This window comes from Telopea speciosissima, chromosome 9 (genome assembly GCF_018873765.1).
Source record: "Telopea speciosissima isolate NSW1024214 ecotype Mountain lineage chromosome 9, Tspe_v1, whole genome shotgun sequence".
NCBI lineage: Eukaryota > Viridiplantae > Streptophyta > Magnoliopsida > Proteales > Proteaceae > Telopea > Telopea speciosissima.
The window spans coordinates 11,883,113-11,903,962 of NC_057924.1; the positions used below are offsets into that span (position 1 = coordinate 11,883,113).

The 20,850-nt window shown below is 38.6% G+C and overlaps 1 protein-coding gene across 1 annotated transcript; it reads left to right on the forward strand.

Moving 5' to 3' along the window:
• Positions 1-832: 832 nt before the first annotated feature.
• LOC122640379 (peptidyl-prolyl cis-trans isomerase CYP37, chloroplastic) lies at positions 833-11,495 on the forward strand. The gene is made up of 12 exons (XM_043833547.1): positions 833-1,100; positions 5,648-5,908; positions 6,038-6,127; positions 6,813-6,908; positions 7,346-7,453; positions 7,782-7,831; positions 8,362-8,464; positions 9,263-9,316; positions 10,490-10,648; positions 10,746-10,868; positions 11,033-11,082; positions 11,241-11,495. Exons 1-12 carry the CDS (start codon positions 927-929, stop codon positions 11,350-11,352), a joined length of 1,380 nt encoding a protein of 459 aa, XP_043689482.1. The 5' UTR covers positions 833-926; the 3' UTR covers positions 11,353-11,495.
• The last annotated feature ends 9,355 nt before the right edge of the window (positions 11,496-20,850 follow it).

A 20,850-nucleotide genomic window follows, 5' to 3' on the forward strand; every position in this document is an offset into this window, starting at 1 on the left:
TATGATGGGTTCTGTTAAACATATGTTAGTGCCCATTCGATGTCCAGAGCATATCGAGTGACATGCTATCGATATCGAATCGAACTCTTTAAATGTTGAAATAAAAAAAAAAAGCCATATTCTATAATGGAGACTCTGATTCTACTACTAACTGCTGGTTAGGTGTGTCATTTCTTTTTTAAAATTCTTAATTCACCTTGGCTTCTATGACTTATGGGTGTTTCAAGGAATGTGTTGGCACCAAAAGCCAGAAGTATCATGCAAGGGTTATAGTTCACAATGGAACAAGGATACAAGGAAATATTGTGAACAAGGCTACAAGGAAATAAAGGTTTGGTTGGATGATGTTGCTCTAATTTTGTGGTTAAAATAGAAGAATCAAGTGAGTCGCCCATGCCTAGACACTGTGGGGGGGCGAATGACCACCTTGCCCACTGTGGAAGGCAAAAATCCCACCTCCCAAGATGCCTCTGTGAACCCTCTCATTGGTCCTCATGCGCATGCAAGGACCATGCTTGATCAGAGAACGATCTCCCAACCTGTACATATCAGTCTTGTTTTATCTTTACATCTTTGTTTCATAATATGGCTGTAACTCTCTTAAAGATATTGTTAGTGTCTCAATAGTTACAAGATTAGTGAAGAAGGATAGGGATATTTTTTGGGGGACAAAGAAGGATAGGATTAGCCTATTGATGCTCCCACACTGTGACTGGCCCCACGCTGGGTAGGGCACGCTGCCGGACAGCGAATTTTGTCCTTTTTTTGTCATCTAGGTCCGACCGTCCGAGGATAGTTGAACTCATGACTTTTAATTGTGAGGTGTCTGGCCTTGCCAATTGAGCTACCCTCTGGAGGTTCAAAGGTGCTATTTGATTGGATTCAGATCTTTGGATGAGACTCTCTGCAACTCGAACCTTTATCTCATGGCGTCGCTGTTATCCTCCGCCATTTTCCCCCATAACTGTTGTCTTCGAAGACAGGCGTTCTCTCCAATTGGCCCTCCGTTTCCTCTGAACCATACGATTACTAGGAAAAAGGAACTAGCGACAGCCGCTCGCATTAAAATTGCTTGCCTTTCTTCCAGAAATCCTTCAAAGGTCAGTCAACACAGTTTCTGTATTTGAGGCTCCGTTTCTCCGTCGTAATTTAGGGAAAATTAGCTTTTTGTTACCCAATTGCAATGGTGAACCTGCAATTTTGTTACCCAATTGCAAATTAAGGGAACGCTGCAGTTGGATTAGTTTACCTCTCTAGTCTCTTCTTTGCCAAGAAAGTTCTGGTTCTTCTTACTCACCAATCGACTGGATTCGGTTTCAGAATTGTGGTCTGCATTAAGCCCATAATCCATAATTGGGCCTAAGTAGCAGTCCATGGGCTGGGCCTGGGTTTCAGTTTTACAAGGCCTCGTAGAATAATTCCAATATTTGGTCACTTTATCGGCAATAAAATGCCTTTACCTTTGCTTACTGTTGTTAACAGCATCTTTATTCTATAGTCTTTAGTAACTTTTTAATCCAGCAGATTATGATTTAGAGAGAGAAAAATACTGAGTTTAGCTGTGCAGTTGGGTTTTGTTGATTTTACTGTATTTAATTTTAATGTAAAGGTGATTACTGCCTTATGGGCTTGTGATGACCCAACCCATTATCAACTTTTAGTATTAGTAGTTCCAGACAAAATATAAACTGCAATACTAAATAAGTACTTTTGTACACTTAAATATTGAGATCCTTCTGTATAGCTTCAGTGAGCCATGTCGGATTCTCCAGACATAGCCATATGCTTAGCACGTCTGCATTGATATGTTTGAGTGAATTAGGACATAACTTAAAGACGGATTAAGTTTTCCTTTACCCATGGTGAAGAGAGAATGGTGATTTGACCTGTGATTGGACTCCTGGAATAGTGATGTCATCATTAACTCCAACCCCTTATTGTACAATGTCAAAAACACCCTTCCCCAGTGCAAATCTGACAGTCAGATGAGATACTGCTCTCTCTTCATCACGAGTGAAGAGAAATTGAATCCTTGAAATAGTGAAAGAAAATAGGATTAAGTTTTCCTTCACCCGTGGAGAAGGAAGAATTCGTTTACCACTGGTGATGTGACCCTATGATTGGACTCTCGTGTCATCAATAACTCCCAACCCCCTATTATACAAGGTCAAAAATACCCTTCCCCATGCTAATCAAAGGGTCAGATCTCCATGGTGAGGAGATTCTCTCTTCACCGTGGGTCATGGGTAAAGAAAAACTGGACAAAGAAGTATTTACAAACACTGATTTGAATATGACCAGTAAAGTCTCTTTCTCTTGATATCTATATGCGTCCCTTCTGAAGAGTATCCCATGTTTGGCTGAGTCTGTCTGGATCAGCTACCCACATGGGGAGAGGAGTTACCCTCCCCACATGGGATCCAACCCTCCATAAGGGATCAAACCCCCTCTGACTGTTACGCCCCAGATCTGGATAAAGATATGGTGCTGGCCTTCACAGACCACCGTTAAATAACGGTTAAAATCTGTTTCTTACTATGTGTGGAACTATAACATGCATCAGAGACATCAGAATTTAACAATGGAAGACTATAAATATTTCCATAAACTATGAAACTTTACTGTATACTTATAGGCCACCATCACGGTAAACATTTATCTGTCATCTTTATGTCACTACTATTATTTTTCAAAGTATCATTCTAAATATTTACATCTGAAAAGTGTATCTCAAAACAGTCAAAATATCTATCTCTACTTTCTGGCTCTGTCTCTACTCATCTACTTGGAGGGGTCGACTCCCTTCCCTTTGGTTCTTCTGACAAAGTCAGCGTGCTACCACTCGACATGTGCATGCTTTGTAAAAACAATCATATTATGGGGTGAGCTAACTAGCCCAATGAGAAAGAACATTATTCATATTATGCTCATGAATATAAATTATCATGCTATGCTAAGCAAATCATACTATGACATGCTACTATCATATCTATCAATCTGAAATACTATATCTGATCATACATTAACTGGCATGCATGATACTTTATACAATGAAAACATTATATATATGTTATTCTCTTTCTATGGCTTGCTTTAGCTGTTATTCTTTTTCTTTAGCTTACTTTGTCTGTTATCTAAGTGAACTGCAACTGAGCTATATAAGGGTGAGGATACACTATTCTGTAATATGGGGATCCGCGAGGTTCTAGCTATGGGGACCTATGAAGACCCAACTATGTGAACTATTGAAGATTCGGCTGTGGGGATCAATGAAGATCCAATTATGCGAATTCGGTTCTCTGTGTACCTCATCCAGTACCTAAACTCCTGCTGGAAAGGGTTGGCAGTCACAGGGTCTTTTCTATGCTTTTCTATACTTTACTGTTCTTGAGCTACTAGTGCTCCTTTGCTTTCTTTACTTTTCTTTACTTACCTCTACTTCCAGCCCACACTACTTATCTCAACTCCATGGTGAGTTGGACATTGATGGACTCCCTTATGTCCCCCAACTAATGGGGTAGGCATTGAGGAACCCCAGTATCCTTCTCATTCCTCTTGCTGACACAAGTACTGATGGAACTTTTAGTTTCAGCTCTTTTCTATTCTTTACTTTTTTACTGTTCTTTGCTATTCTGTACTGTTCTTTATTGTTCTTTTTATCTTATCATGCCTCACGTTGCTTGTAGTCAGTTATAAAACAATCTTGTATTTCTATATAAAACATATGAATCTCAGAGGCAATGATACTTAGAAAAAACATGCAAGGATATGATAGAATTCTCCTCACCTGTTTGTATCTCTACTGTACTATCTCTCTACTATCTTCAAATAGTGTCTCTGGTACTCCTTTGTCACTTTTGGATCAAACTGGATCCCTACGTAATCATTTCATTCACATTAGGCTTCTCTTTTATACTCTTGGAATAGTGGGTATGGTCCCCCACCACCCACATTTAATTAAACTTGTCCCTACAGCCTCACTTGGGTATCTGGGTTCTACCGATCGGCCCATAGGTCAAACCAGTAGTCCAAAATGGGAAAACCTAAACCCAAAAATAGGGTTTTTTACTACTTTTTCTTCCATAACTTTGTGGGACGTCATCCCCTTTCTATATAAATCACTTTAAAGCCTTAGCAATGATATTGTGGAACTTTCTAATGGATCAAACGCAAAAAAACCCAAAGAAATAAAAAAGGGACTTAGGGTTTACCTGTTCCAAGCTCAAAACCCTAACCCAAGCCCCAACTCTTGATCCTCTTGACTCAAGAAGTGTTTCCCCCTTGCTTGCAACTCGAATCACAAGCCTCAGTTCCTTTTTTCGTTTTTCTCCTTCTTTTCCTCTTTCTCTCCTCTCTCTTTTCCAACTTTAGAATTACCCAAAATGAGCCAAAATCAGAATTAAATGGGCTGTCTCGCGCTCTGACGGTTGACCGTTAAGCCACCGACCCACTTAAGTCACTCTGATGGCTGCTTGATGGTCACTTGACGGTTGACCGTCAGGCTGTTGGAACTTGTGCTCTGGCGCAGGTTTTCTCGATCAGTCGCCACTAAAACGCTCATAACTTTCTTGTCTTAACTCCGTTCGACCCGATTCTTTTTCCAAAATGCAGGTAACTCGATAATCTACGTTTTTCATGTTTTGGGCTTCCCTATATTCTGACCCAATTGAACCCACGTGAAGTCACTGCTTTACTTAAAACTATACAATTATCATTCTTTTCTCTTTGCTGTGAAACACTGGTAGGGTCCACACTATTCGTAAGGTCATTCTAACTTACTTAATGCTTGTAAATGATGAAAATTCATATTTACTTGTGCTATCATATTTTCTCTGTTGGGCTGACTCGAACCGGATTCCGTCATAACAAACCCATCTATGCCTGATCGTCAAATAAAACTTAATATTAAATACTTTTCTGGGTACGGGGTATTACACTGACTCATGGTCAGAACTCCTCTGACTCGTGGTCAGACCCCATGGGTGGTTGGATCCTATGTGGGGAGGTCACCACATGGGGAGAGGATCCAAACTCTGTTTGACTATTGAGCATGCGATCCGTGTTTCACATGTTGTGATCAGAAGAAATAAATTTACTCTGTAAAGTAAATGCAGCATCAGGATTAGTCCTAATATTACTTGAGGTTGGGGGACTCCACCTTAATGGCCTCCTTATCGGCTATTCTGTTTACATGTGAGGGTAAAAATCAACTTTTTTGCACTGGGGCATTGGATGTTTCTTGCTGAATGCCATATATAACATATACATGACACGGTTTCAGGGGTTGTTGAACCTTTTGTGGTTCCAAATAAAGTTCACTCTTCACAGATTGAGTGCCTATACATGAGTACTTGTTATGTTGGGATGCAGCATGAGATCCTTTGTGCAGTCACCTTACTGTGGCAGATTGCATTTTTTCAAGATCTTTTGGGCAGTTTTTATAACTCAACTGTTATACTTTGAACATCCTGTGTTTAGAGAAACCTACTGTCATATGGCAGAGTTAAATTTGACTTGTTGGTACACCTCAATGCTGACCAGGAGTACTAATGACAATCTTTTTAATGTTCCATTGCGAGTTATACCATTATGGAGGAATCTCATCTCCTGCAATGAGTCTCTGTTTTTTTTATTCTATCTCAAGCAGGAATCACCAGACCTGCATGGTTTTCCAACAGTGCCATGTATTTCGACATTGCTTCATAAAATGAAGAAACTTGAGAGTGCAATTGCTGTGATCCTCATTTTTGTCCAAATCTCATCTCCATTACCTTTGGGGGGGTGGAACCCATGGCTAATTTCTGCGGCAGAAGCTGTGCTTTATTCACCTGACACCAAGGTTCCAAGAACTGGAGAACTTGCTTTAAGAAAGGCGATTCCAGGAAACACAAACATGAAAGCTATGCAGGTTAGTGCTTTTCCCATATGATTCTTTAATCTCAAAGTTCAAAATAATTTTGTCTGGCTGCCTAAATTTCCATTAGGAATCTAATCTTTGTCAAAACTAATTTTGTCTGGTTTCCTATATTTCCATTAGGAATCTCTTGAGGAAATCTCATTCCTTCTAAGGATTCCACAGAGAAAGCCCTATGGTACAATGGAAGGAAATGTGAAGAGAGTTCTGAAGGTATTATTTTCTTGCTTCTGATTTTGACACCTCTCAAGTGTAATCATCTTAGTCTAGTTGCCAACTCTGACTAGCCCTATGCTCTTGGTTTAATGATGCTATACTTACCCAAAAAGCAAGCACAATAACATATTGTGCCCCAATCAAGTTTTACATATTTAAGGCTCCTAAAATATGGTTGAATGTTCTTGAAAGTTTGGGGTGCACTGAGTTGGCCTTATTGAATGATGAAACTTATCAGAATCCAGCCAATTTGAGGTAGTGATATGTTTGAGTCTAGTAGGTTTACTTCCATTCAACATGTTAGTGCATTATGTGTGTTCCAAACATAATTGTCAAGGTGACCCAAGGTGTTGGAGGGGACCTAGACGCAAGTCGACACCAACAAGGCGACCAAGGTGACGCCTTGACAACTATGGTTCCAAATCAGTAAAGGTCTTTACTTTCACATAGTTCCTCGCAATAGAGCAGCTGAGATGTACATCGCTACATAGTACATGGCCTCATTAGTCATGCCTCTAAATTGTCTGTTCTCCAGGTTTTCCCCACCTTTCATAACCTTGTTTAAGCATGCCTACTCCAGCTTGGTTATTTATTTTCCAATCTCTTTTCATTATCCATTTGTTCATTGTGTAATTTAGGTGTGAAATTTTAAGTTCTAATTTTCACATTCTTCTGCTTTCAGATTGCAATGGATGAGAAGGAATCCATCTTGGGTAGTATACCAATGGATCTTAAGGAAAAGGGTTCTGTGCTGTATGCTTCTCTTATAGATGGAAAGGTACAACAGGATGAATATCAAGTTTCTTCAAGTAATCCTAGCTTTATATGTTGACTTGGGAGACTAGAACCTTCTTTCATTGTTTTGTGATCCAATATTATATGAATGTTTTATCCAAGTTGAGTTTGTGTAAATTTTAATCTCGGTTGGAACCAACTAGGGTGATTTTACAAATTACAAAATGAACTGTGCTTAACTCCACGCAAGCAGGCAGCTTAAAGATAAGTAAGTTGGTTGTTTATCCCATCCCAAAATGGGTTGACATATTACAAAAAGCACCACTTTCTTTGGGTTATGTTTCTCATTTTGGATAATTTTATCAGTTCCCAATGATGAATTTGCAAAAAAATCCTGCATTACTGTATAAAGAAAGAAAAATTATCTGCTTTTGATTGTAGAATCTATAGGAATGGTCTTAAGTTTTCTTTGTTTTCCAGGGTGGTTTGCAGAACCTTCTTGAATCAATCAAGGATAAGGACCCAGATAGAGTATCAGTTGGTCTTGCATCTTCACTGGAAACTGTTGCAGAACTTGAGTTGTTACAGGTACTGTCTGTGGATCGAGTTAACCACAGATATAACTTTAATGAATGGCAAAACAGGATTCATGTAGCCAGTCCCATTTAGTTAGGATAAGGCTTAATGGAGTGGAGTGGACTCACCCCTCCAAATTTCAGGTGTCTCTATTAAGTACATGAAATATATAGCAAGAAGCCATGCCAAAGTAAAAGAAAAGGAAATTTATTTTTGTCAGTGACATCTAACGGAGCCTCAGTATTGCCCTTGTTAATTGATATGCTTTGCATTATGCTTGAGTTATGATAAAGATATGATGCAAATATTTGGAACCTCTCAACAATTCCATTCTTCACAGGCTCCAGGGTTGTCATTTTTGTTGCCAGAGCAATACTTGAAATACCCGAGGTATAATTCCCCCATGGATCTTCTGGAAATGTTCAATTTACAATTTGGTTGTGGTACGGTACATTTATATCTATAAATTGTTGAAGATATGTGACCTACCTAATGACAGCAGTAAGTGAAAGGTAGAGCCTTGCCCCTAATCCTCTATACATAAGGTTGGATTGAGATGGAGTGTGGACATAGCATCATGATTATGTACAAGGAAAAATATGCTTACTGTATTCAGAACTGGAAACCAAGAGGGACCTCAACTCCCAACAGCCAAGACTGCCGTATTCAGATCCAAACGTTAGTGAACTTAGTAGATGTGTAGCCTCTGGTTGATAGTACCTGAGATCTAAGGGCCAAAGAAATGTACAGAAAAGAAATTCTTGTCTTTGGCTAACAGCATATGTTAAGTTGTTTGTGTTTTTCACTTGCATGTGTTTAGGAAGTAAAGGTTATACCCAATTATGTAATATGGCCATGTTTTTTTTTTTTTATGTTCAGATTCTTACTCCTCATCCATGACAATTTCATGTAAATTGTAGGCTTGCTGGTAGAGGAACTGTTGAATTCACCATCCAGAAAAGTGATGGCTCAGCATTTTATCCAGCTGCTGGTGGGGAACCAAGAAATGTTGCCACAATGCAGGTTCGCTTAAGCTCTCATTGTTCACAGAGACAGCTGGTTTTCCTTATAAGCATCTGTTCTTTTACCTGATTGTATCATATATGAAGATCCCCTGCACGGATATTGTAAGTGCAGTAAACAGTACTAGACAAAACCCACCAAAATATTCTGCAGTAGTTCATTAATACTACACTTGAAGTACTAAAATCTGACAAAATTTTATAACCAATTGAATTGAAGAACTTGTACTGTTCAAGAGCCTGATTTTCAGAGTCATTTACATAACATTACCCGTAACCTATTTCTGCTGCGTTTTGACGTCTGTGAAGTGTGAACACCTGAAAAACTCTAACCTGCTGAGGTTATAATTTTTCCCTACTTGTCCTTTTGGTACTAGGATGCCTTTTTGGACCGAATCCACAACTGCTGTGGAACACCACTATATTTGTTGTACATGGCTAATTGGCTGCTGAATGAATCAGTATAACACTTTGGAGTGGGGCCTTAACTTGAGCCATACTGGTTGTATGGTAAGTTTGCTCACTGTCACTTATGGTTTTCAGCAACCAACTATTTATGCCTTGATGGGATTTTTTTTGGGGGTCGACTTCTTGGTGGGATATTCAAGGTCATCAGATTGGTAAAATTTGGAACCCGACCCAACAAAGGGTGGCTAATGTTCCAGCTAGATGCATAGGTTTTTGTTACTAACATACATGGCATTATGGGCATATTTTCTTCCACTAAATTCCAGCTCTACATAGTCCAGTTGATGCAAATATCCGAATTTGAAGTTTAATCACTAAGCTACATCTTCAGGTTGTTCTTGATGGGTATTCTGCACCATTGACAGCAGGGAACTTTGCAAAACTGGTAAGGTAGTTGAACTCTTGGGCCATCTGTATTTACAGATTTACTTAAACAAACTATAATCATCATTGTTTACACTTTTGGCTTGATACAATCAGTTAGTTTACAGTTTTATTTTGATATCCTACAATGGGTTTCTATACTGCCCATAGAACAAAGCTTTTCTGGAGAGGTGCCTACATCTGCCACATCACAGATTGGCATCCATTTTGAAGACATGTTCCTGCTTCACCCATAATGTGGTGAGTTTCAGTGCAAACACATATGATCAAGAGGCAGAATAAAAATGGTAAAAAATTCAAGAGTTTAAAATTGGTTAAAAAGTCGATACTTCGAAAATGATTTGACTGGTAATACAGGGGTAGAAAGTTTAATGTATGGTGCCCCATGAATTTGAGATGTGGAAACTCCAGATGGCCCTACCTGTGCAATGGTTGGAATAGCCACATCAGCACTCCAAGTACATGGCTCAATCATAAGCACTCTGCCAAGGGATTCTTGACTGAAGGATTAGCAAATCCTTGTTCAAATGTGTTAGCAGCATTTATGTACTATTTATTTGGGGAAGTGTTTCCTGTGGAGGGAGCATGGCCCCTGCGTGCGTGCGGAGGCCAATGGGAGCATGCGCAGAAGCATCAATAGGGGCGGCGGTCATTTTGCATTTCATGGGGGGGGGATCATTTCGCCCCCTCCTGTGTCTGGGCGCAAACACAACGCTTCCCCACAAAAACCATTTTTCCTATTTATTTATTCCACTTAATCCCTACTTAGCTGAATGTGATTCATTTCTGCTACATAGTATTTTGGTGCTCATTTGTATGACACACCTCTCACTGCAAGTTTACATTTTTTTTCTTTTTAGCATAATGTCTCTATATGCACTAAATTAACAATATGAACAATCGTAAAAGAAAAAAAGACTACATGCCAAGCTCTTATTCCATCGAGGGAAAATGCAATTTGCAATTTTTTGTTCCTTTTTTTATCCTCCTTTCAAATCTACTAGACCATTTGGCATGTTGGGTTTACTGGATCAGAATTCTTAGATGTTCCATAACTATCTGAATATATGTTGGTAATTTTTGTTTTCTTTTTCATATATCTGGTGGAAAAAAACATAAGCTATAGTCAGAATCATTTGATTTAATTCTTGGGGCCCTAAGGAAGTTCTTTCAGGTGGTGGATGGGGCATATGATGGGGTGAAGCTCAACTGTGTGAATCAAGCAGTTCTCGCAGACAATGGGCTCGAAAAGAATAAAGGTTATGACATCCCCTTAGAAATAATGCCATCTGGGCAATTTGAACCGTTGTACAGAACAACACTCAGTGTGCAGGTTTATTCCTGTTTTATTGACATTGTGGTTTAGTAATGGTCCTCAATATGCTGTTTCTTTACTAAGTAATGTTCCCATCTTTTCTCTTAAATGGTAGGATGGGGAATTGCCAATTCTTCCCCTGTCTGTTTATGGGGCAGTTGCTATGGCACACAGTGAAGTCTCAGAGGAGTACTCATCACCACACCAGTTTTTCTTTTATCTCTATGATAAGAGAAATGTAAGTTGAACTGCTGTTATCATTCACTATTAGTTATAGAACCAGGGTCTTGGGGCCTCCACCAAGTTCTGGGCAGGTTCTTGCTTTATCCTTAATAGCATTAATCACACAGAAATTACTCTTTTCTAGTAATGTAATAATGTGTTCAAACTCAATTCCCACAGGCTGGATTAGGTGGGTTATCTTTTGATGAAGGTCAATTTTCTGTTTTCGGGTATGTCTTTAAATCTCTTACACCCTCTTTTATTTTGGGTACTCATTTCCCTTGAACAGATTGGTTGTGGCCATTTCCTATAATTTTGACTTAATTTGGGTATTGGTGGATACCGTGGATATGATCTCTGCTTTATCTTCTATGGTTTCAATAAGCAGATACACAACTGTGGGGAGAGATGTGCTTTCACAGATCAAAACTGGAGATGTGATCCAATCAGCAAGACTAGTGGAAGGCCGTGATCGCCTCATATTTCCAGATGAGAGCTGATCTTTCTCTCTAAAGTGGGTTGAGTTTCAATTCTTTTTATGATGTTTCTTTTCGGATGGCATTGACTTGATTTTCTAGCGATAAGTTGTGCTGCCAAGGTTCTGATCTCTTGCCCATGTTATAGTAGTTCATAGATTTGTAAAGCTAAAAAATTGCCGGAAAGAATTATATGGTTCATGGCCTTGGGAAAGCTTCTTTAAATTGTTTTTGTTGTATTTGTACAAGCTTAAAGGTTACATTGTTTTTTTTTGTTGTATTTGTACACTCACCAAAGATCAACTTGCTATACATAGTTAGACATTCAAAATACAATTACTGGGGTTTGGGATACTCAAGTTTCCTATGTTGCATTTCACATTTCCATCAAGAAGCTGAATGAATCTCTAACCCAAAAAAAATAAAAATGATGATACATCAAAACCATGGGAAAAAACAGCAGTAAAAGGATGATATACGCATCAAGAAGCTGGGGGTGGGGGGAAAGATATGAAGGTCCCAACATGTGTCCAGATGCCTATCCACCCTTTTGTTAGTTACTTCCATGGTTTTAGTGTACAGTATTGGATAGGGTATTGATCATCTTCAAAATCGATACGATACCGATACAGTATCGGCATGGATTGGCCGTGTCGAACAAATTTACCCTTGGGTTTCCTTAACAAATGGGTTTTCTTGACTCTTACCCTTTGTCCATACCGTTCCACCGATATGGTATCGGCTAGGTATCGGTATCGATCACCTTCAAAACCGTGCAGTATCGGCTGTATTGGTTGATCCGATATCTCAAACCATGGTTATTGTTGTCTAGTGGGACAGTCTTATGAAGTAGTATGGTGCAACACATCAGAAGACGAAATGAGTGGCAAATTTTGTTAAATTCATACTCTCAGGCTGTGCAGATATTTGGTTTGATCATATCCTCAACTTTGATCACTAAAGAAATCTTACCTTCTATTGGTTCTGTTTGATTGCAAGGAAAATACAACTATTTTGGTCAAAAAACAGGCTGCCTGGTCGTATAGATCATATCCCCAGACACCTAACATTAAAGACACCAGCGTTTATAGTCCAACGGTTAGGATAATTGCCTTCCAAGCAATTGATCCGGGTTCGACTCCTGGCAGATGCAGTTAACAATCTGTCTTCAACAAAGAAACACCCTCCTTGTGAAATAGAAAGCATTTTTATTTAAAGGAAAAATCATTTTGGATGTTGGTTGTAAGGAAAGTACAAATATTTCCTTGAAAAATGACATATTTGATAGGAAATACAAATATTTCCTTTCACTTCCCTTTCCCCACTCCCCTTGCAACCAAACAGAACCGTTGATAACAAGAAAAAAGATTCCCAACCCTACGGATAGTCGGATAGAGAAACATGCAAAAAAGGAAGGTAAATCCATGGAAATCCAATTATCTGAAAAAATCCATGGAAATCCAGATGTAATGATGGAACATGTAGAACGATGGACCTTATCCTTTGTGGGCACACTAGTTAGAGAAGCAGTGGGACTCCCAAAAACCTGTAGGGTGGTCTACACTCTACCAACTACTCTAGTCATCGTTATTCATGCGGTAAGATAAGTTGGCATTTCGCCTACCTAAATGGATCTGTGGACCAGGTTTCCTTCAAGCTACTGTGAAGGATGTATTTCCTCACCATGGCCATCATTGGTGTTGGATGAGCATAGAACCGTTGATAACAAGAAAAAAGATTCCCAAACCTACGGATAGTCGGATAGAGAAACATGCAAAAAAGGAAGGTAAATCCATGGAAATCCAGATGTAATGATGGAACATGTAGAACGATGGACCTTATCCTTTGTGGGCACACTAGTTAGAGAAGAAGTGGGACTCCCAAAAACCTGTAGGGTGGTCTACACTCTACCAACTACTCTAGTCATCGTTATTCATGCGGGAAGATAAGTTGGCATTTCGCCTACCTAAATAGATCTGTGGACCAGGTTTCCTTCAAGCTACGGTGAAGGATGTATTTCCTCACCATGGCCATCATTGGTGTTGGATGAGCATAGGGGAAAAGTGAAGGGCATTGTTGATTTCGTATAAATAGGTGAGGAGTAATGATGATCTTAGATTTGTGGTTGTTTCAACTTCTTGATGGTTTCGTCTGGTCGGCTTATTCACATCAATTTCAAGAAATTTTAATCGGTTTTGTTTGGAGCTGTGTTTTGAGAAAATTGTGGCATTAAAGGCAAAACATGGGCCATTTAGGCTTACTTGTCGATTGATTGCATAGATCGAGTTCGTCTATGGCCTAGGGTTGAGCAGCCATTGTGCTGCGCTCAACTCACAGGCCGCCACATGGATTTCATGTCGATCCAATGGTTGGTAGATGAGCTCAATTCAAATAAAAAATGCCAGGCTGCCTAGGAGCTCATCTACCAACCATTGGATCGACATGAAATCTATGTGGCGGCCCGGGAGTTGAGCGCAACACAATAGCCGCTCAAACCCATGACACGGACGAGCTCAATCCTTGATTCCACATCACATCGGACTGGGCTTAGCTTGATAAAATGGGCTGGAGTAAGCCCTTGGACTTGAGTTTTGTGCTACTAGACATCCAAGATCGCATCTCAAATACTTGAGTGAAATGAATTAAATGGCAATCCAATTCACATTAATTCCAACCAAATCCCCAATTGGAATATTTTTTTTTTTTCCCTTTTATCATTTCAGTTTGGATCGTCTTTCCTTTCATCCTCAATGAAGAGAGATTTTCTTATACTCCACAAGTTTTGGCTGCTGGATGGGATTCTAGGAATAGTGGCAAGCGCATCTCGGACCACATATAATAACAGGCAGAGGGAATAATGATACCCCAATGGCTAAACTCTCTTCACCCACTTTGCGTTTCACTTTATTTCTAGGACTAATTTTTCTTCACAATAGGTGAAGAGAGAATCTCTTCAGCCATGATTATTTGATACTATGATTGGATTATGGGAAGAATGAATGTCATCATTAACTCTCGTCTCCTATTGTTGGAGGTCTAAAATCCTGAATTTTTATACTTTCAGGTTCTTTGCCCGGTACAGTTGTTTGGTGCCTCTAATAAGAAGGGGGTGGACCTCACCTGGGCAGTATGTTCGGGCAGGGGGTTAAGTCATCATTTCCGCCCCCTATGAGAGGAACCAGACAACTGTACCGGATAGGAACCTGAGAGAATAAAGATTCCTAAAATCCCCTTATCCCATAGAGGGTCAGATCCTATGGATGATTTTTTTTTTTTATCACAAATCCTATAGATGATGAGGAATGAATTTTCACATCCTTTCCCATTGGTACTATCAGATTGGATTAGGGAGGTGTAATTTTGACTTCGTCAATGTGGAGTGAAGAGTATAATGATGATCACGAGTTCAATCACATGGTCACTTCACCAATGGAGAAAAAAATTCCTCTTTTCAAACTTGGTCTAAATTTTATCGAAAAAAAATTCCTACAACGTAAGTTCAAAATTAAAACTACATGCCTCTATCAACACTGTAACTTGCCCTTTAGGAATTATCCAAAATACCCTCTATTAGACATGATCATCTTTTCCAACCATCAGTTAGTTGCTTTCAAGACGGTTAATGCGCGTGCAAAACTCCTTTTCTCCAACCTTAACAACCGACCCAATATGAAGTTTCTTTTCTGAAATCTACAATGTCAAAAGAAAAGAAAAACATGAACTAAATTGGTTGGTAAGCATGATTAAAGGATTAAAGATCATAATCTAAATTGAAGTAAAGAATCTTACTTAACATGGTAGGCAATATTTTGCTGGAACTGGAAGTGATCATTTTATCAAAAATACAAATGTTTTTGCATACAGTGGTCTTGGTTTTTTTTTTTGTTTTTTTGGACTATCCTACTCAAGGGCTCATAGGCCAACTACAAGCTAAGGGGAAGGCTAAGACAAGCCCACAATCTACAACTAGGGGGGAGGGGGGAGGGGGGAGAAAGGTGCCCTTTTTTGTTTTTGGCACAATATGCAATCCAGGAGAATCAATCCCTTGACCTCCTGGGGGGGCATGCACCAACTTGCAATGCCACCAACCAACTGAGCTAGCAGTTGTTTGCAATGGCCTTAGTTTGACATCAAGGGAGCTTTTTCTTTCAACATCACTGTTGGGTCAAGGAAGGCATGCATCTTTTGGCTCAGATTGAATAAAAAACTTTAGTAATTTAATGGGCATTTGTCAAATTTTCTATTTTGACTTATTACTTTGGGGGAATGCTTAGAGAGGATAGTTTACATAAATAAAGATAAAAAGTAGTCTCTTGAACACTAATATGGGTAGGCAAACCTGACTCCTAAAATTGTATAATAGGGAAGCTCATCCCTTTACTCATTTTTAAGATTCCATGGGACCCAAGTTTTGTCTGTCTGAGTTTCTAAAGGCTCTAGGGAAGGCATCCTTTGGCCTGATTGAATGCAAAACCTTCTTAATTTAATGTTCTATTCACTTATCAACAATGATGTCACCAACAGTAGGGATCTTACATAGGTTGATTTGCATAAAATTAAGATATAAGTAGACTCTTAAACAGTAACATGGGTAGGCAGGTGTTGGGTTGGGGTACCATGCCTTGTATTCGGTCGCTTGGATTAGTGGACTGATTCGTAGGGTTTCAGTATAAATTTGTATAGGTTTCGTTATAGATTTGTGGTGAGGGTTCTTTTTGTTAAGAAAAAAAGCCTACAAGTGGCGATTTGCAGAAGAAAACAGAACATGAAAGAGAAGAAGCAACACACAAACGCACAACACAGAAGATTTTACGTGGTTCACCCCCAAGATGGGAAGCTACATCCACGGTCGAGCAACATAACGAATTTCACTATCTCTGAAATGTTACAAACCCTCTACAACATGCTCTCCCAAAGAAAAGAACAATATAAAGAGAAGCCCTAACCCAGAAAGTACAGAAATGCTCCTAAAACCCAAAAATGACCAGCTGGTCAGAGTCAAACCAGAACTAAACTTATGTCGAAAATACATATCGTTTTAAAGGTCTTGACGAGCCCTACACTTTTAGGCCATCCGACCTCGTTTCAAGGCCGAAACGACCCTCCAGAGGTACTCTGAAACACTTTCTGAACCGAAATAAGGCTTCACCAATAACACTTTCTCTGTAAATAATTTGAGAGATGTGTGAAGACAAACAGCTCTAACCCTATTCTCCGTTGATAGTGAATTAAACAATCTTGTTGAACCACTTAAATCCTTGTGTGGTTCTCATTTTCTACAAAAAGGTATAATCATAAGGAATCTCATCCCTTGCTCATTTCAAAGGTACCATGGAACCCAATTAATGTCTTTTGTTTTCTGAGTATTTGTGATGCTCTCTATGTTTTGTAATTGCATAGTTTGGTATAGAATCTACTGGGTCTGCATGGAACTTATCTAGTCATGGAAAAGCATCTTCCAATCAAACTGGCCACCGTTTCAGGTTCCTAGTCTTCATGGAAGGCAACCAATCACCTAGTTGACCTTCAGATGTGATGCACAACCTCAAGGTTATAGCTTTGATTATTGCTTACCTATTGTAAAAGTTAAAACTAAAAGTTTAGTTTGAATGAGCTCCTATCAGAGACTGACATTTATCTTTTAGTAAACAGTGCTGGCTGCCAAATTTCTCAAATGGTAACAGTAATGTCCACTATCCAAATGAGAATAGGAGCCTACATAGGCAATGATAGTGCATGATTCGAGACAAATAGATAAGAAAGTAGCTAGGTAGCCCATGTTGGGAAAGATAAGTTAATCCTTTTACAAATAAAGATTGGGTTGAGTTAAGTACAATTGAGATTTGTGAATCTATGATGGTAGTGGAGGGCTTGGGTTGACCCGATTTGATGGACCAACCCATTTTGGAAAAGATAAGTTAATCTTTTTAAAAATAAAGTTTGTGTTGATGAGTTAAGTACAATTTTTTTGTTATGTATATCTTGAATTCTTGTATCCATTTCGAAGAATGACCTGCTTTGACATTTTTGGTAGCGACTTGGATAGAACATTTTATGAGATCAGTAAACCTGTGATGGTAGTGGAGGGCTTGGGTCGACCTGACCTGATGGATCGACCCGATCTAATGGAGGAGTATTTATATTCTTTACCTGCCTTATTGTAAAGGCGATTTGAGACTTTGGGGTTTTCCCCTTTAGGGTTTCTGGAAGACAGCAGCAACGCCGTTTTTGGGTGTTCTTGAGAGATCTTCATTGTAACTTTCTCCGATTTACATAGCAAAACATTTTCAACTTCGCCTATAGACGTAGCATACCATATTAGTGTGTGAACCACATTAAATCTCCGTGTCATCTTGGTCTGTTTTTGTTTTTGTTCGTGTTTTGTTTGGTGTTTGTTCTAACATTTTTTATGAGGAAATGAGTAAGAAGAAAAATACAAATATAATCAAAAAATGATCAAAGAGTGAACATGGAAAAGAAGGATTGGATCATCTGCACTAAATTTGGTATAAATTTTTATAAAAAAAAATTAAGATAGAGATGAAGAGAAGATTGAATTTCCTTCTTCTTACCAACTAATAAATGAAAAAAAGTTGGAATCCAGGTCATGGTTCAACAAAAATTCTTGCTGTTCTAGTGTTCTGTCATTCTTTCCACCACTTCTTGAGTTTCTTGACTTCTGATGAATTCTCATTCCCAAGTCACAACCCACATGGTTCACCACAAAACCCTTCCTTTCCACTCTTTGATGATGAGATTCCAGAAAAAAACACATCATTTTTGTTAGGCAACCCCATTTTGGAACAAAAACTACTCTCTTTCCACAAGGCACTCCTAAGGCAAGATACATGGCAAGAAATGATAGGCCATGTTAGTCACTATATGCAAACAAGCACCACTACTTGTAGTTACTACTTACTAGGATGGATTTTTAGTGTGCATCAGTTCAATCAGAATATACACGAGATGCAACTACTGGCTATTACCATATCTTTAATTTGAGCCAATGATTCTATGCCCCCTTAGTCTGATGGTCCTGAAATTATATAATTAAAATAACACTGAATTCATGGCATTGGTGGTTTTCTGAATTGCCCAATTCAAAAACCACCAATAGCTTCAATTCCCTTTTTAAGTTACCTTGTCCTTTAGTTTATTGCAATGGAGAAAATAAAGGAAAATATCATATTCCATCAAAAGGCACTCCATTAACCATATAATGTTTCATTAATTAGGATACAGCACATTCATGAGAGACTCCCATTTATGGATCATTCCTGTTTTATACCATGATTTCTGGTTTCAATAAGAAACTGTATTAAAGAAACAAGAAAAGGATAAAGACAAATATATAAGCCAAGAGGGGAAAGAAAGCCTCCCATGTCTCCATATAGTATCTATAAAATTACCTCTACAAGCTAAATAATGAGCTGTATAATGCCTCCTTCCATTAATAGAAGAGCAATACACAATCATCTGATGAAGAGGTTAACATGTCCTTAAAACCGATGGATCGACCCGTTCCAATGGAGGAGTATATATATTTTTTTAACCGCTTTGTTGTAAAGTGAATTTGATTTGGGGGTTTTCATATTAGGGTTTCAGGGAAAGAACAACAATGCTGTTTTTGGTGTTCTTGAGAGATCTCCATTGTAACCCATCTTCCATTACATAGTGAAACATCTTCAGTTTAACCCGTGGATGTAGCACATTGTATTGGTATGTGAACCATGCAAAATCTCTGTCATCTTGCTCCATTTTTGTTTTTGTTTGTGTTTTGTTTGGTGTAAGTTCTAACACAATATCCACAAGCCCTGGAAGAAATAAGGTCATCCATTGGTAGGATTTGGGTAGATATCATCCTTAAAGCTAACTGTTAAGGAGAGGGTGCACAAGTACCTATAAGTCTTCACATCGGACTACTCATATTTGATGTAGAATTATTACTTCTGCCTTCCAAGTGGAACCCTAACATCCACAAGCCCTTTGGCATCACTAAAGACAAGCTTACTTCTTTTCAGTTGATTATCAAGCCTCAATTCATGGATGACTGAAAACCCTTCACTGGATTGGTCATACACACCAGCAACCACCAAGGCTTTATTTTGATATAGGATGACACAAAATCAAAGTCACCATCCTTAACTTTGAAGAAAATTCTATTAAAGAAAAAGATAATAATAGTCAGCAAATAATCATCATTATTGCATAACTACCTTTAATTTTTCCCCTACCAAAAGAACACAAGGAAGGAGAATATCTCTGATTGTCAAGTCAATTGGATAACTATAGATTGTTTTTTGATGTCACATCCAAATGATAGAGAATTCCCAAAACAAAGTCTACATTGATGATTATGATGTTATGTAGTCTTTGTGGTGAAGGTCCTCCTCTTTGGCTCAGGCATCATCATTCATCATATTAGTATTGGATTCTAGAGCAAAGATAAAAGCATAAATCCTTGATGTCAGAACACACCTAGGAGTTTTCCATTATAGGAAAAACTAAGAGTGACTTAAAGTAAGTAACCCATTTGAGGGATTAATGAACTCTCTTTCACAAGTAAAAATAACTTCATTTTGTGATGGAATGTAATAGTGAAAATAGGAAAAAAGACTAATTAAAGTAGTCTATCATATAAATAATAAGAGAAATAGTACTCACTAAGATTTGGATGACTCCTAGGGGAAGAAACATTTGAAATTTCATGAGAATCTAAGCATAAAAAGGACAACCCTGATCATCTAAATTAAGGCATTTATTTCTCTTTCTTTTTCCATGGTATCCCAGATCGAGTGGTTCAAATGACAAGGGGCATGCTTGCATTAAAAATTTATTCAATTAAATAAAGGAGTTGGCAATCTAGAGGACTGGGCTGCTCTCCCCTTCCATGTGAAACCCAATAATCTTCCGTTGTCACGCCTTGACTTTGAGACCATTTGTTATGGACTTGGGTAAAATTCATCCTTAAAAGCTAACCGTTAAGAAGAGACTGCTTAAATACTTGTAAGTCTCCACATCGATCAGGCTACTCACATCTTATATGGGATTATTACTTCGACCTTCCACGTGGAACCCCGGAAGAGAAGGAAGAGTGATCAGACAAATAGGCTAATCTGTGAGATTGAGAACCTACCCTCTTTTATTGTGTTATGCGAATTAAATTCCCATAAAGCTGAAATCTGCCGTTATAATTTGGTACCCTTGTTGCTCTATCATTAGAGCCTGTTATGCTATTCCTTTGAGAGCATCCTTCTTTATTTTCTTCCTCCTTTTTTGAGTCATGTGTTGGTCCCACTAGAGTGTCACCAAGAATGAGAGGGGACAAAATTGCTAAGGTAGTGCATCTGCCACAAAAGGCATAGCACCTCTACCACCAATTCAGTGATTGGTTTAAATTATTTTTTAACCTAGAATTCCAAAATTATGTTGATCTCTATCACTGGACATACTGACCAATTTTGTCTTTTTTCTTTTTTAATCCAAAACCAGAACATTCCAAAGAACCCAAGCATGCCCTTT